The following is a 16,442-nucleotide window of genomic DNA, read 5'->3' on the forward strand; positions in this document are numbered from 1 at the left end:
GTGTCCACTTCAGTTTACACACCTCTTTAACTCAGGTACTCACTTGCCTTCAGCCTTCTTCAGAGACTTGTAAGATTCACACTCCCCGTTAGCAGGACACTGTACAGATTTTGTCACAAGCTCTGGGCCAGGAAACCACAGGGCTTTTTTCTCCCCTATTTCAGCCAATTGTTCACACGTTTTTCTCTTCCTAAGTCACAACGTCACTAAACAGTCCTTCCTTCTCCCACTGCTGTCTGTTCGGGCCTGTATCGCTTCCATAGTGGGTGGCTGAGTCGTGAGAGCTCTTCACCCGGGTTCCAGGGGATAGCGCGGATCTTGATGGGGTGAGAACTCGGGGGTGCCCCGGGCCCCTCAGCAAGGCCTTACCCTGCGACATGCACGTCACAGCTGTGGAGGTGTCGTCTCAGTGTCCCCTGGCTATGCCCTGTCCTTACATGTCAGAGCTTGAGGAGACCAGGCAGCAGATCTAGGTTTCAAGCCACACAGTGCATCTTTTTTCCCTGGGGGGAGAATAAAATAAAGTACAGCCATCTCTTTACCACTTTTCTATTTGTTTTCGAGAGTCACTCCACATCCCCCTCGGGGTGACTCAGAGTCTGAGGAACGAGTAAGCTGACCCCACTTCATCTGGTCAGAACCCAGTTCTAGAAGCCGCACCTCTGGCTGCAGGAGTCTGGCCAGAGCCAGAAAGCCCAAGCGCATAATGGGGATGGAGCGGCCGCTCTGCCTTTTGGGGGGGTGAGGGCGTGGGTGCCACCTCCTGCCGGCTACATCTTGTAGGACTCTCTCTGCACCCTCTGCAGCAGTCAGATCCATCAGCACACCAGCTAGAGAAGAGCAGCAACTATTTATCAAACCCAGGACTACTGAAATGCTATGGAGAGACCAATCAGGGTGGGGCAGGAGTCCAGACCAAGGCTAGGAGGTCCAGCCTGCAACACGGCTCCAGCCTGTGGGCACTTTGCTTGGGCTCCGGTAGCAACCTCCCCTTCTGTTTTTCTCCCCTTCTGTTTTTCTCTCCTCCTAGCTTACCTTCTTTTCCTGGGTTGAGGATTCTGTGTGCTTGTACAGAGGCTTAGAGAGTCTGGATTTACCAGCTCTGGGGCACTTCTGCCCCCATGGTGTGACCCACATCTGGCTCTTCGAGCTCTCACATTTGATTCTGATTTCAATTTCCTCTCATTCTCAGAGTCACTTTCTTTCCAGTTGCTCTTCTGGGTTGCTTCCTCTATCCTCCCGAGTAAGACGTCCTCCTCCTTTACAGGCTGAAGCCCACAGGAGGAGCATCCCTCAAGCCCTCCCTCTGTCTCCGCAGCAGACACTCAGGCAGGAAGGTGGCTGCAGCTCCCGCTGGGTGTGCTAGAAGTATTTCCCCAGTGACTTTCCTCTTGGCTTCCCAGGGCAACGTGGAGTCTCTGCAGCTGGCCCAGCTTGGAAGCTCCTTATGTGTCTGCGAGACGTCTGGACCCTGTTTGCCTTATTCCCCTGGGCTGTAGGTATCCAGCTGCCTGGTTGGTTGTCCTTCCTGGATCACTGAGAGTCTGACAAATGCTCTTAGTTCTCCCTCTCTGGGACCACTTAGATGGGTCCCATACTCCACCACACACCATCTCGACGTTCTGAAACTCTTCTTAAAATATTTTTCAGCACCTGATAACTGGAGGCTTTATGGCAAATATTTTTATTTTTTTGTTGTTGTTCTTTTTGTGGTAGTTTTTTAAATTTTTTATCTTATTGTGGTAACGTTGTTTTATAACATTGTATAAATTTCAGGTGTACATCATTATATTTCTACTTCTGCATAGATTACATCATGTTCACCACCCAAAGACTAATTACAATCTGTCACCACACACATGTGCCTAATCACACCTTTCACCCCCCACCCTCCCCCCTTCCGCTCTAGTAATCACCAATCCAATCTGTCTCTATGTGTTTGTTTGTTGTTGTTTTTATCTTCCACTTAACAAGTGAGATCATACAGTATTTGACCTTCTGCCTCTGGCTTATTTCACTTAGCGTAATACCCTCAATGTCCATCCATGTTGTCACAAATGGCTGGATTTCATTGTTTCTTGTGGCTGAGTAGTATTCCATTGTGTATATATACCACATCTTCTTTATCCATTCGTCCCTTGATGGGCACTTAGGTTGCTTCCAAGTCTTGGCTATTATGAATAACGCTGCAGTGAACACAAGGGTGCATGTATCTTTACACATTGGTGTTTTCAAGTTCTTTGGATAAATACTCAGCAGTGGAATAGCTGGATCGTATGGTAGTTCTATCCTTGATTTTTTGAGGACTCTCCATACTGTTTTCCATGGTGGCTGCACCAGTTTGCACTCCCACCAGCAGTGTATGAGAGTTTCCTTCTCTTCACATCCTCTCCAACACATGTTGTTTCCTGTCTTGTTAATTATAGCCATTCTGACAGATGTGAGGTGATAGCTCATTGCAGTTTTGATTTGCATTTCCTTGGTAGTTAATGATGTTGAACATCCTTTCATGTGCATGGCAAATATTTTTAAATCTCACCTGGAACTTTATCCTAACCCTCACCTCTTTTACATGCTACTAGCAATATACTTTCCTGTTATTGGGTAAAGAGAATGTTTAGTCCACATTCGGTACCTAAAAGAATCCCCAGATCCCGGATTCAAGCAATACAATCTGTCCAGAACCTGGTTATATGTATGAGTAGTGAAGTGGGACTTTCGGTCTATGAAGGCACTTCCAAAGGAGTGGAACATTTTCCTGGGAATGGAGTTTTCATTTCCCTAGGTAGCGCATTGAACTGCTTTCCGTTTTATTTCATTTATTTTTGCCTTCAGATTACTGCATCTACAGAAATTGCAGAGTGTTCTTCGAAACCTGCCCCAGTGGCCTGCTCTGAAGACATTGCTTCAGCTTGATGGCACTCTAAGGAATGCGATGGCCCAGAATTTACATTTTGTCCAAGGTAAACTAGCTCTGGTGTTGTCACCAACTCACAAGGAGCAAATGTTTGGCAAATTTGGAGATGTTATGCTGAGGTTGCATATCAATATATATGCTTTGCTATGGTACCCCTGGGGAGTTTTAAATACGGCACACCAAGGCTGAGTACATAATGCTGTCACAGTCAAGAGTGCATCCTTCTGTCCACTGTCGACCCACACTGGGCTGTGACAGGCGATTTCCTAGGACCACGGGTTGACCTTCACATTCACACCAGCATCCGTGGTGCTCAGGTTGGAAAGGGACCACAGTCATCCTCGTTCTGTTTCCTCTCCTGCTCCTCGGCGTCGGACAGGGAGAGCATGTTCCTCCTCGTTCGCAGGATGCCCTTCTTTGAACTTCCACTGACTGTGGTGGTGTTACTCCTCTGCCTTCCTCAGAGGTGGCCAAGTTTGCACCAGGTAGGCTGGAGGCTTCTTACTCTCTGACGGTGGAGAGAGAAGGAAAGAAGAGGGCTGTTGCTTTTGAAATAAAACTCTCCTGTAACTATGACTCCATCCTCGTGTGTCTTCAGAAAGGGTGAAATGTTATTGCAGTGATTTTTCTCAGTTTTCCTCTCTTGGGACCATAATAAAATGTATGATTCCGGGTTGCTAAAGTGCGTGTTTTCAGGGTTCAGTTTATTGATTCATGGCCATGTGTAGACGTCTAGCTTGGAGTAGCCTGCCTTAGTGAAGAATAATAAACCAGTCTGTCAATCTTGCAGAAATCCTCCTTCGCCTGGAGACATCAGCTAATGACTCTACACTGGGTGGACCCGGCCAATGGAAACTGGAAAAGGACATGTTCTTTTGGGAGTTAAAGCAGGTAAAGTGCAGCATAGGATTAAAAATAAACGATTTTGAGAAAACATCCAAGGAGCTCACGCAATATTCAGTTTTGCTGCTGTTGTGAATCGTGCTAGCAAAATAAAGAGAACGATAGGCAAGTTTCCGAAGAACTTTATGTTTTATTTTAAAATTTTGATTGCCTCTGATTTCTGTTTGTAGTTCTCTAGCCCTTGGAGAGGATGTCTAAGCCTCTCTAAGTGTTACCTCCTTCCCACTCTCATATGTCTTTTAGTTGTTGATGAAGAATGCTACTGACCTGTGCCTCGGTGGATGCTTGTCTGAGAGAGAGGCCCTCCTGCATCCTGGGAACTCCAGCATCTGCAAGGGCCTCTGGGGACTCATGTGTCATCACAACTCCTCCAGTGAGACCAGTGCTTTAAACAACCTACTTGGCTCAGTAAAGGAGGCTGTAAGTATGCACCATCTGATCTCTTCCAAGAGCACCAGTGGGCTCGTTTTCAAGGTTATGCTAGTATTTAACCTGGGATTCTGCAAGGCAGGTGTTGACATCTGCGGATTCCAGCTGCGCCTGGATTCCATCCCTCCTGTCTGACCACCGTAGGAGGTTGTGAGCCACGCATCCAGCCAAATCTACTTGACATTAAACAGGTTTCCCCCCCACAGTTTCAAACTGTGTCACTCTGGTTTTGGGTTCCCTGTCCTACTCCAATTCTAGCTGCAAATGCTAAGAAGTGGGGAGGAATATCTTTGGTGATCAGTCAGCTTGGAGCAAAGCTGTCGCTTCTAGCGGCCAGAGGCATTGAAAGGCGTGTTCTTCTCATGTCCCTGCCCTGGACACAGGGCTGCCTTTGCTGAGCACTCAGGACTGCAATTATTAGTAAAGATGATTATGTCAAGTTTAGCCCATATTTTTCTTACTGAGCACCAAAAATTATAACATTTACCTTTTTGTAGTTCATTTTTTCTCAGAATTACCTGTTGCATTTTTAATCTTCTTCCTTATATACCATGAAATAAAACCAATGAAATAATGAAACTAGTGAACCGAAAACTATGTCAAAGCAAAAAGAAAACTGAGATAGTACTGTGTACCTAGTTTAATCCAATCAATGCTTTCTTAGCACCTGCTCTGTCATGATGGTATGCTGGATGTGAAGACACTGTCCTGCCTGAGAAGGGCAGACAACCACTGGGCATGGAGTACAGCTTCTGGAAGTCTTCCCAAATGAGTCGATAGACCTTAAACCGTGTACACAATTTAGAAGCAATTAGAAATTGGGAGAGGATTCTAGGCAAAGGGGAAGTGTATGTGAAGGGACACAGGCATGAGAAACCATTACCTGTTTGCACAGTTGCTTTTCTGCTCTTGGTTTGTAAGCTCTTTCCTGGCTGAAAGCCCACCCCAAATTTCTTTGTATCTATAAAGCCTAGTCATAGCGCCCCACAGAGCAGGGACCCAGCAGGACCTGCTGGTGGCGTGAGTGTATTTACAGGCTATATATATATGAGGTAGCCTTTCCGATGGGGCTTGGGTTGTTTGTCACTAACAGACACCCCAAAGCTCAGTGGCTTAAAGCAAAATACATTTTATGATCTCTCATGGCTCTGCTGGGCTGTTCTTCTGAGGTCTTACTGGACATCGCTTAAGTAGATGCAGTCAGATGGTGGTGGGAGCCGGAGTCCGGATGCTCAGCTGGGATACCAGGGTGACTGGACCTTTCTCCTCTTGAGTCTCAGGGTCTCTCTTCTACTTGTGGCCTCTCCTCGTGGTCTCCCAGCAGGGTAGCCAGTCTTCTCATGTGGCAGTTGGTGGGATACCAGGCAGGAGAGAGGGAGTGGGAGCTGCTGCTCCTCAGGAAGGGTAGGACTGGAACGGGCACATGTGGCATCTGCTGCATTTTGTTGGCTGTCGGTCACAGCCCAGCCTAGATTAACTGTGGGAGGGGAAGCCCAAGAGAGTGACTATCAGGAGGTCTGGTCCACTGGGGGCTTTTCAGGGGACTAGCCAACACAGACGGGTTTGACATGTGGTTCCCTGCTGCTCCATTACTGGATGAGGCTTTATTTTGGGTCTATTCACTTGAACACTATTAAAGACTCAAGTCTGGGACTATCACTTAGGCTCTCACAATATAACAGGGCACGGTCTTTGATGCACAGTTCAAGAGGACAGCTTGTGAAGTGAGAGTAGATAAAGGCTGCATTGCAGGTACCCACATTTTAATTGCTTTATATATTACAAGCAATGTTCTCATCTCTTGATAAGGATCATCTTTTGCAAGAGGTCATTACTGGGCACACAAATATGCCAGTTTCGATACCTGAAGGATATTTGGGCTGGCAGGAACTGGAGACACAGCTGTTGGCAGTGAGCCTTTCCTGTACTCGGCTCTTCGGGCTGCTGGGAGCTGACGTCTCACCTGGAAATAGTGACTTTCCTTGTGACTGTAAAGACCAGCTTGTCTCCACAGTGTAAGTTGTGTTTGATGGAAAACTTCTGAATAATTGGAGACCAAAATGATTCCAACTTCTCCTTCTACTCAAGCTACAGATCAACATAGTATATTCTATTTCTAATGAATAGAATAGAGAGATGTTTAATTTTTTTATTTTAAAAAAAAGATTAACCTATTTGGCACTATTGGAAAGCATCTAAAAATACAAAATATTAAACAGTTCCTTTGAAGTTTAACCATTGGCTTAATCTTCCACAAGAAATCTAGGACCCTTGTTAGTCCAAGGTGTGGATAAGTTTGAGATTCTTGTTTATTGCATTACTTGGAATTCTTGCATTAACTACCAATGGGTGGTTTCTATTGGGAACTGTGTTTCTCCAGAAAATTTGCTTTTATTTTATGACTTCGTGAATTATATGTGTGATTAATTTCCATTCTTCTTGGCTGCTAGGAAGTTCATAGTCAAATATATCAAATAGGGAATTATTTTCCTTAGCTTCAATGCTCATTTCATATTATAGCCTTTAATTTTCCACTTTCTTCTCTCTTGATTTGTTGTGTCTTATATTTTATGTATTCCTATGAGCAGTTTTCTTTCATTTTTTTTTAAATCAGGTGGGGAATTCTTTGTTTAACAAATACATATTAAGGAAACTATTTCAAAGATTCTAATTTCCAACATACACGGACTGCCAGGCACTTGTGTATATTTGTATTTAGATGAATTTGTAATGATCTGTCTTTTGGAAAACCATTATTAAATTTTAGTTTTCTCTGGACTCTTTTTGACTGCAGGATATTTCATACACTGGAAAAAGCACAGTCATCCCTGGAACAGACACACTACTGGAAAGCCTTCATGAGATTTGTCAGGAAGACTTGTGAAATGGCTCGACATGTGAATATGCAAGAAAGTTTCCAGAATAGTCTGTCTGGTAAGGCAATGGTCTTAACTACAGGAATGTGGGGGTTTTTCCCCTTTAATGTGGCAAGACGGCTTCCTAAGAGACAGGCTATTTTAGCAAAGGGGAGCTTAAAACGGAGGCTCACCAAGCACAATTTGCCACTGTGGTCACCACGTTAAGTTTACTCCCATCAATTATGACAAGGCTGACTAGAGGTCCTAGTTTGACTGGGCCAGATTATCCCAGCACAGTGTCTAACAGTGACCACTTTTACTCTCAAAACTGTCCTGGTTCGGCTGATCAATACTTAACTGTGCAGACTAGTCGTGACTCCGCCCTGAAGAGTCCAGATGTAGGCATGTGGGGCCCTCTCCCTTCACTTAGCGTTGGGTCTGCCCTGCACACTGGGGAGGATAGCCCATGTTGAGAATATGCCCCTCTTGCTAGCCTCATGAAACCAAAAATCCCCTAAAATATGAGTTTTATACATTCACGACTGCATGACTCACGGGGAGTCATCCTGTTCCTACAAAGGCTCTCTGTTTTGAGAAGATGCTGGCAGGGTGAGGCCTGCATTTCTGACTCTTCCTGGTCTAGAGCTGGTTGTCTATTTCTATCTCTCCTTGGGAAATCACGTTCCACCCTGGTTTTCTGTGTGTTATACACGCTCTGTCACCACAGGGTGACCTTGGAACACCTGAATCTTGGACTTAGGGGGCTTGTGGCTGGGCTGAGAGTTTCCTGTCCTTTTCTGCGGCCGTGTCTATCTAATCTTCTTTCCTTCCTTCCTCCTCAAACTGCTGCTTTTAGAGGCTCTCTAAAAGCCACTCTCTGTGGTGCTTGGGGTCAAACCTACCAGCCATAAGTTGGGTCTCTCCATTTGTAGAGGTAGCCTGCCGGTTACCCTGTGAGGCTCTGCACTTTGTACAGTGTTACTGGGTGGATGGTAACTTCTCTAGCAAGTTGGCCATGTCCTCTAATGGCCATACTAATACAGTCACTGAGGTGGTGGATTTGTCTACTTTCGTTTCACTTTTATCAGTTTTGCTATATATAATTTGAGGTTATATTATTAGGTGCAAAAAGTTTAGAATCAATATATGTTCTTAGATGTACTCTTTTATCATTAAGAAATGATATTCTTTTCTTTCTGGCATTGTTTTCCCCTTAAAAATCTATATCATCTGATATTAGTATCAGTATTAATATTAGTATTAGCTGGAGTCTTCATGCTCAGCTGGAATGCCACCTTGGTTAAGTTTACTCCTAAGTATTTTGTTCTTTTTGAGGCTATTATAAATGGAATTGTCTTCTTAATTTCCTTTTCATATTATTCATTGTTTTTTGTGTGTTGATTTTGTATCCTATAGCTTTGCTGAATTTATTTATTAGTTTTAATGGTTCTTTGTGTGGAATATTTAGGATTTTCTACATATAAGACAGTGTCATCTACAAACAAGGATAATTTTACTTCTTCCTTTCCTATTTGGGTACTTTTGATTTCTTTTTCTTGCCTAATTGCTATGGCTAGGACTTTCAGGACTATGTTGAAAAGAAATAGCAAAAGTGGCATCTCTCTCTCTTTTTTTTCTGCATTTTTCCCCTTTTTTTTCTCTCCATGCTTCAGTCAAGATAGTTTTCTCTGACTTATGTTCTAGTTCACTAATTCTTTCTTAAGAATACATTTAATGTACCATTAAGCTTATTCATTGACTTCTCAATTTCAGTATTATAATATGTTCTAGAGTTTTTGACTAGTTTTTATAGTTTTTATTAAAATCTATGCCTGTTATCTCTAGTAACTTGATCTCCTGGGTGTCTTTTTCTACTGTATGTTTTTCTTCTTTTTATCATTTCTTATTTTTTTTTATATATGCTTGTTTTTGACTGCATTCCAGACGTTATGTATTAAAAAAGTGTGGAGATAATTTGATACTCTGGATGATGTTTTCATCCTTCAGACAGGCTTTTTTTTTGTTTCTCACAGGCAGTTAGACTGGTGGCATATCATCTTAATTCAGCCAGAAATTGAACCCTTTTTAAGCATCGGGTCCATGTTTGTGAGACCTGGTGTGTTTCTTGTCTGCTCTGACAACTAGGGTGTAGCCCTATAGGGTCCCAACTTGAAGCCATGGTGTTTACCAAAGGCATTTTTCCTTGGCTTCCCCTGAATTCCAGTTTCTTTCCTGGTCTTGTGAGACTGTTGGAAGCTCTGTTCACTTTCTCAGCCCCTCAGCCCTTGCTTTTGCTTTTGGAAGTAGCAATCACCTTTGGTGGAAAAGTGGCTCCAAATGCTGGGCTTCATCTCTCCTGCCTTGCCTCTTCTTCTGGATCCTGGCCCCACAAATTCTCCCTGCCTTGAAAGCTCTCTGATGCCTTTCAAACAGATTTAAAAAATATTTTGACCCCCTCTTCTAGATGTTTCTCGTAGGAGAGTTGGACTAAACAGTCTAGCCTGCCACGCGCAGAACTACCTGTTTCAGTTTAGTCTTCGAAGTGGCTGTGTCCCTAACCCAGGGAGGCCAGAGCAAGGCTTCTGTCTGTGGCTTGATGGTTAAGCCTTGACAAACTCTTACAAGATGAATAGTGAGATGGTAAAGAGCTTGGATGCTGGGGTCAACCTGATTAGTTTCACATCTTGGCTCTGCCACTAGCCAGCCATATGATTTGGAAGCTTCAGTTTCCTCATCTATAAATAGATATAATAATATGAGGATTAAACTAGTTAATACTTGAGATAGCCTGTGGAGCGTGTTAGGTGTTACATAAGTATATAATGACGAATAAATATTAATTATGCATTCCTTAGTGTGTCATGACCATATCACTTTGGGCCAAGTGCTTTAGAGAGAAAACCTGTTGCATGTTTCTACAATGTAGAAGCATGCCAACCAATGGGTGAGAGTTATGAAGTCAGAATTAGCTTTTAGATGAGAAAGAAATTTTTGTTTTTTTAAAATTTAATTTTTGTTAGTATCAAATTAATACATAGGCTAAGTTTAAAAGGTGAAATATAAGACAAAATGAAAAGCAGCAGTCCTTTGCCCCATCCCTCTCCACTCTGATTCTTCTCTTAAGAGGCAGCCTCATTCAGTTAGCACTTTGAGCTTTTCAGTTCTAAATACTATGCCTGTTCTAGTTCTTGTTTTTTTATAGTTTGCTATTATTTACTTTCAGTAAATAGCACTTTCCACTTTTCCCACTGTGGAAAGTGAGCACTACTTCTTTTATATGCCCCTCTTTTTGTTACATATTTCTCCTCCTCCATCTTACCAGTGTGGTTTTTTCACATTCTGTGAATTCAACACTAAGGGTTTAGAGAGCTACGTCGATGTGAGTAGTGTTCATATCTCAGTCGTGTGGTGAACTGATTTCATATGCTTTCTTATACATGGTTCTCTTTTTCCTGAGTTGATAATTGTCTCATAGCTTTCCTTTGGTAGTTTTCTATGCATTTAACCCAAGCTTTCAAAACCTATAAACTGTAAAATCAATATTCTAAAAAACTAGATGATCTCTAAGTGTCCTCTTTTGCCCTCTTCGCCGTTCATGCTCCAACTGTCATTTACTGGTCCTCTAGGACTGGGAATCCCTTCCTGGGAATCCCCTCACCTTCATCCTGGGCATTCCCTCACCTTCACCCTGGGGATCCCTTCTCTGCCATTCTGTGTTGTGTTGGAGTCCTGGTTCCTGAATTCTGTGTTTTCTCGGTTTACAATCTTGTTCTAGAGAAGCATGTCTTCTGGTAACTTCCTTAGAGGACACTGGAGGTAGATCTTTTTTCAGAGCTTGCATGTCTGAAAATATCTTTCCTTTACTCTTAAACTTGATTGGTAATTTAGTTGAGTATAAAAATGTAACTTTGAAATTAGTTTGCCTCCTGTCCCATATTAGGGCTAATAGATTGATCCCCTCAGTCTGTGAGTATTTTAGGCAGGACCAGAGCCTCTGAGCTTCCTGCTTTTAGCTGAGAGCCACCCTCTCTATGGACCCCAGTGTGCCTGACAACTATTTTTATTCACTATGTGTTATGGCTTGAAAATTTGAGAACTATATTTAGCTTACAGTGTTTCTGTTGATAAGCTCTTCATGTTAAGATTCCCAATCCTTTTTATGTACCCCATTTTTTCCCTTCTCACTGGTAGATTTTAGGGTTCTTTTAGTCCCAGTACTCTGAAATTTCATGAAGACTTAAGTTAGTATGGGACTTTAAAAAAATATATATTGTGTTGTGTACTCAGTGGGTCATTTCTACTTGAAAATAAGCATTTTGGGAAATATTCTTGTATCATTTCTCTGATAATTTCAAACCCTATGTTATCTCTTTTCTTTTGGGAATTCCTGGTACCCATCAGTTGAAGCTCCTGAGTGATTCTCTAACTTTATAATCTTTTAGAATATCTTCTCTTCTAATTTCTGGGATATTTCCTCAGTTTTATTTTAATAAGCTTCTATTTAATTAAAAATTTTTAATCATATTTTAAATTTCTAAGAACTTTTTTTGTTCTGAGGAGATTCATCAGAAACAGCTATCTGCTCTTATCACATCTTCTTTTATCACCCTGAGATATTCCTTTATTTTAAAATTTGTCAGCATTTTCTATTTATTCTGAGCTTTTTTTCCTGTTTGTTGTGACCTCTGATTTTTATGTGGAAAATTCCTCAGGGTCTGACAATCCTAGGTCGTCTATTCATGTCTAAGAATGAGGCGCTGAGATGCTGATGAGACGTGTGATGTGCAAAGGGCTGGCTTCTCAACAGAGGGCTTCCCTCTGGGGTTATCAGGCTGAACCAATTTTCCATGAGGGGAGCCTCAGCTGTTGGGAGAGATGCTTATCTTTCCTCTTGGGTAGGTCAATCTCTCCAAAACCTGCCAAGCAGAATTCTGCCAATTCCTGCTAACAGCACGTGGGTGGGAATGAATAGGCCTGACTGCCAGAATTCTGGGAAACAAACGAGGCAAGATGAGAACTTCACTGTTCAAAACAGAAAGGTTGAATTAATCCCTAATATTTCCAGTAATGGTGTACCATCCACACCGTCAATTGTGTCTGGTACTGCAAGGTGAGAACCAGTCTAGTTCCATTTCTCCAGCCCAGAAAACCTCTAGCCTTCTGCTGACATAGGGAAGAGGAGTTGCCCGGCTGGGCCAATGGAGAGATTGTGGGTTAGAATTTTTCCTTATTAAAGTTTTTATCCAAAACAATCTGTCTATTTTCAGCTCCACCCCTCAAACTCATATTCAGACGCTCGTCCCTACAATTCAAGACACTTTTGGGGATTCTGCAAAGAAAATCAACTTCCCTCTTTTTGACTTCAGCCTCAACTTTGCCTCTCTGCTCTGCCATATGCCCCATGCTCCTTTGCTTCCTCCTTCTCAGGGTTGATCACTCTCATCTGCTGCTGTTTCCTTTTCCATCCTTTCTATCTATGGAATTATACACCTTTTATTCTCTACTGCCTTTTTAGTGGTGTTTTGGAAATGAGTGGACATCAAAACGCATGTGTTTGATCTTTCATGTTTAACTGCAAGTCTTCAGGGAAAAGTTTTAACAGTTAAAGAATTCCAAAATCAGAATGGGCTACCTCGACAGTTTCCTGTTACTGGAGTTGGTCAAGAAGAAGCTAGATGTCTATTTCGCTAGGCTGTTGTAGAGGAAGTTCAACCATCACAAGGATGAAGACGACTTTTAACTGGAGATCCCATGGCTTGATGGAGGGTCCTAAGAGAGCCCCAGTTAGTGGGGGAGTTGGACAATCTGCGGATGGGGTATCAGCAAAGAGCGTTGTGCACAGGGCAGGTAACGACTTGAGTAGTTTACACCAGGTCTTGGAGAATGAGGAGAATTTGACAGGTAGAAACTGTGAGAGAAGAGTGTTCAAATACTTACGTGGTATAGTCCTTTCAGTCACATCAGACTCACAAATCTTTCCATACTGAACTTACGGAATATTAAAGCTTTGGGTAATGAGTGTAGTGTAAAACAATTTTGATTATCATATGGAGACATGCATAGTCACCCCTAGAGCAAGACGAATAATAACTGAGGTAAATTAGTAGACTGTGGGCCCTTTCTTGCCTGTGTTGCATGTATTATACACACCTGATTCGCTTACATCCTTGCCACTCAAAGTGTGGTCCCTGGACCAGCAGCATCGGCATCATCTGAGAGCTTGCTAGAAGTGCAGAACCTTGGCCCCATCTCAGACCTACTGAATCAGAACATGCATTTCAAGAAGACACCCAGGGGCAGGTCTGGTGGCGTAGTGGTTAAGTTCGAGTGCTCTGCTTTGGTGGCCCGGGGTTCACAGGGCGCAGACCTATGCACCGCTCACCAAGCCGTGCTGTGGCAGCATCCCATGTACAAAATAGAGGAAGATGGGCACAGATGTTAGTTCAGGGCCTGTCTACCTCACCAAAAAAAAAGAAAAAGAAAAAAACAAGAGGACACCCAGATGATTTCTAAGCATAAGAAAGTTTGAGAAGCTCTGGTTTACATGAAGAATAACAGAACAAGCCTGTTGATAGGCATCCAACTTTAGGTTATACACTCTGTATTTCCCTTTCTCCTTTAAGAAAAAAAGCAAAACCAATTGCACATGGTAGGAATGTGGTATAATAGAGACATTAATTAAGTATTCTAGTAAATGGATTCTGCTGTATTATTTAAATTATGGAGTGTAGTTTTATCATGCAGATAATGCTTGGACTAGAGTGGTATATTGGTATGGGTTTTGGAGGCAGATGGACTTGGGAGCAAACATTGCCTCTGAGACAGATTTTATTGAGCAAGTTACTGGGCTTCTATCATAATCAGTTTTATCCTTGGTAAAATAGAAATTATATGGCCTACTTTACTGGGTTCTTACGAGGACTAATTAGGATAATGTATGTAAAATGCCTTGCACGGTACTTGTACTCATGTGCAATAGATATTAGTCCCTTTTTCTTCCCCACAGAAATGAGTGGCAGAAAGGTAACACACCACAAACGCTGGCCAGGAAATTCCTATGGTGGAGTATGTTTTCTTATTTTCTTTAAAAGAGTTACTCGATATGGCTTGGTTTCCTGGTAGCATTAATCTTTTTTTAAAATCTGATGTTAATCACACAGACCTGTGCTAATTTTCAAGATTGTTACCAACTTTTTTTCTGTAAACATTTATAAAATTGAATATAACAAAAGCCAGTCTATTTCAGTGGGAACTCAGTGAAGTATAAAGGCTGCAAGTTTTATGTAATTTTGCTTCTGAAATAGGTGCTAGAGAAGTTGAATTACTTGCCTCAAATTAGAAGGATTTCTTTCTTTATTAAAAAAAAAACAGCTTTATTGAAATATAATTGACGTCCAGCAAATCCCACATATTTTAAGTGTACAATTATTTTTGGGTTTGACATATGGATATATCCATGAAACTATCATCACTTTTGAGATGGTGAACATATCCATCACTCCCAAAAGTTTCCTCTTGCTCATTGTAATCTTGCTCCCATCAATTCCAGCCCCCTGCTTCTGTCCCCAGGCAGCCAATGATCTGCTGTCTGTCACTATTGATTGGTTTTCATTTCTTAGACATTTATATAAAAAGAATTATACAGTATGTACTCTTTTTGTCAGACATCTTTTATTTAGCATAATTAATTATAATTAATTAGTTTAAGCCTCATTCATGTGGTAGCATGTTCATTTCTTTTTATTGCTGAGTAATATTCCATTGTATGGAGGTAACACAGTTTGTCTATCCATTCACACAATTCTCATTTGGGTTGTGTCCTGTTTTTGGTTATTGCAAATAAATCTGCTATGAACATTCCTGTACAAGTCTTGTATGGAAATATGCTTAGAACTAAAATGGCTGGATCATAAGGTATGTGCATGGGTAACTTTTCAAGAAACCAACAAACTGCTTTTCAAAGTTGTTGTGTCATTTTACATTCCTATCAGCACCATATGGACTTGGGTTCCAATCTCTCCACATCCTTGCCAATACTTGGTTTGGTCAGTTTTAAAAGTTTTAGGGGCCACAGAGAGAAGTCAAGATGGTGGCATAGGCAGACTCTGAACTCATCTCCTCCTACAGACAGAGCCAATTTACAACTACTCGTGGAAAAATTACCCCTGAGACAGAACTGAAAAATGGATAAGAGGAACTCCTGCGACAAAGGACAATCCTAATTGAGGTGGAAGAGGCAGAAACTCCCTTTTGGAGAGAAAAAACGCTGCCTTCACAAGCCTCAGTGCCTCACGGCTGCCTGGGAGCAGCCCAAAGGTACGCAGCCCTCCCTGGAGGCACGGGGCCCTGAGCCGGGGAGCACCCCTGCTAGGGGCATTTTGTGGACCCAGCACAGTCGAGACGAGTGGCATAATATCTGACTTTGCCTGCTGCTAAAACATTGGGGAGTACACCCAGAAAATCTGGTTCACAAAGAAACTAAAACCAGCTCTTAAAGGGCCCACGCGCAAACTCACCCATCTCAGAAAGCAACCTAAAATCACCAGAAAAAAAGGTGCACAGTGCTTTGGTGAAAAGAGACTCACCTGATAGGCCCTGAGTGCATCTCAGTGAGAGGTGAGACCTCTCCAGGGACTGGGACATTGGTGGCGGCCGTTGTTGTGGCCTGGTGTGGGCATGCTGACACAGATGCCATTGGAGTTCTCTCTGGGGCCTGCTAGCCCAGGTCTGCCCCACCCACTAGAGCACCGATTTGATTCAGCTCAGCCAGGGCAGGCAGCCCACCCTAGAGACTGGCCCCACCCAACAACAAGCCGTCAGGCAACTTGTGGGCCTGCATAGATTGGTGACGGGATTCTCTGCAGCCTGGCAACTGAGCCCACATCAGAGGGCCAAGGCATGCACAAGGAGCGGTTGGAGAGTGTGGGGTAGTGGTGGAGTGTGTGGGGCTCCCGCTGTGGAGAGACTGGGTCCACTTCAGGAGGTTGAGGCGTGCACACGGGGCAGGACTATGTTGACTGTGTGAGTGGACCTGTGGGTGGTGGGGCTTGTTGGCTGCAGAAGACTTGTGCTTCTCAAAGACCCACGTGGGGGTTTGCCCCACCTTCCAAAGCCTGAAACAACTGGGTGCTCCCGTGCCTGAGGCCAGCCCCACACAGCTTCAATCCTCAGAGAGCTGACAAGAGACCTAAAGGCTGGAGGCTATAGCAATTGTAAGGCCCTGAGCCTAACAACCTACCACGCTGGGGGCCTACTCACTTAAAAGAAATACTGCAACACAAATGTGGTATTAGAACTTGCAGCCAACTGTGCTGGGGCTCCCCACACCTGATAAA

At 43.0% G+C, this 16,442-nt stretch overlaps 1 protein-coding gene across 1 annotated transcript in view; it reads left to right on the forward strand.

The window, feature by feature from the left end:
• The window catches only part of ABCA13 (ATP binding cassette subfamily A member 13), a 448,014-nt gene that overhangs the window by 97,972 nt on the left and 333,600 nt on the right, over positions 1-16,442 (forward strand). The window contains exons 12-16 of the mRNA XM_058534839.1: positions 2,836-2,963; positions 3,708-3,808; positions 4,064-4,240; positions 6,059-6,264; positions 7,044-7,183. Coding sequence (XP_058390822.1) covers positions 2,836-2,963; positions 3,708-3,808; positions 4,064-4,240; positions 6,059-6,264; positions 7,044-7,183 — 752 coding nt within the window. The remainder of the gene's footprint in view (positions 1-2,835; positions 2,964-3,707; positions 3,809-4,063; positions 4,241-6,058; positions 6,265-7,043; positions 7,184-16,442) is intronic.

Source organism: Diceros bicornis, chromosome 41 (genome assembly GCF_020826845.1).
Source record: "Diceros bicornis minor isolate mBicDic1 chromosome 41, mDicBic1.mat.cur, whole genome shotgun sequence".
Lineage (NCBI taxonomy): Eukaryota > Metazoa > Chordata > Mammalia > Perissodactyla > Rhinocerotidae > Diceros > Diceros bicornis.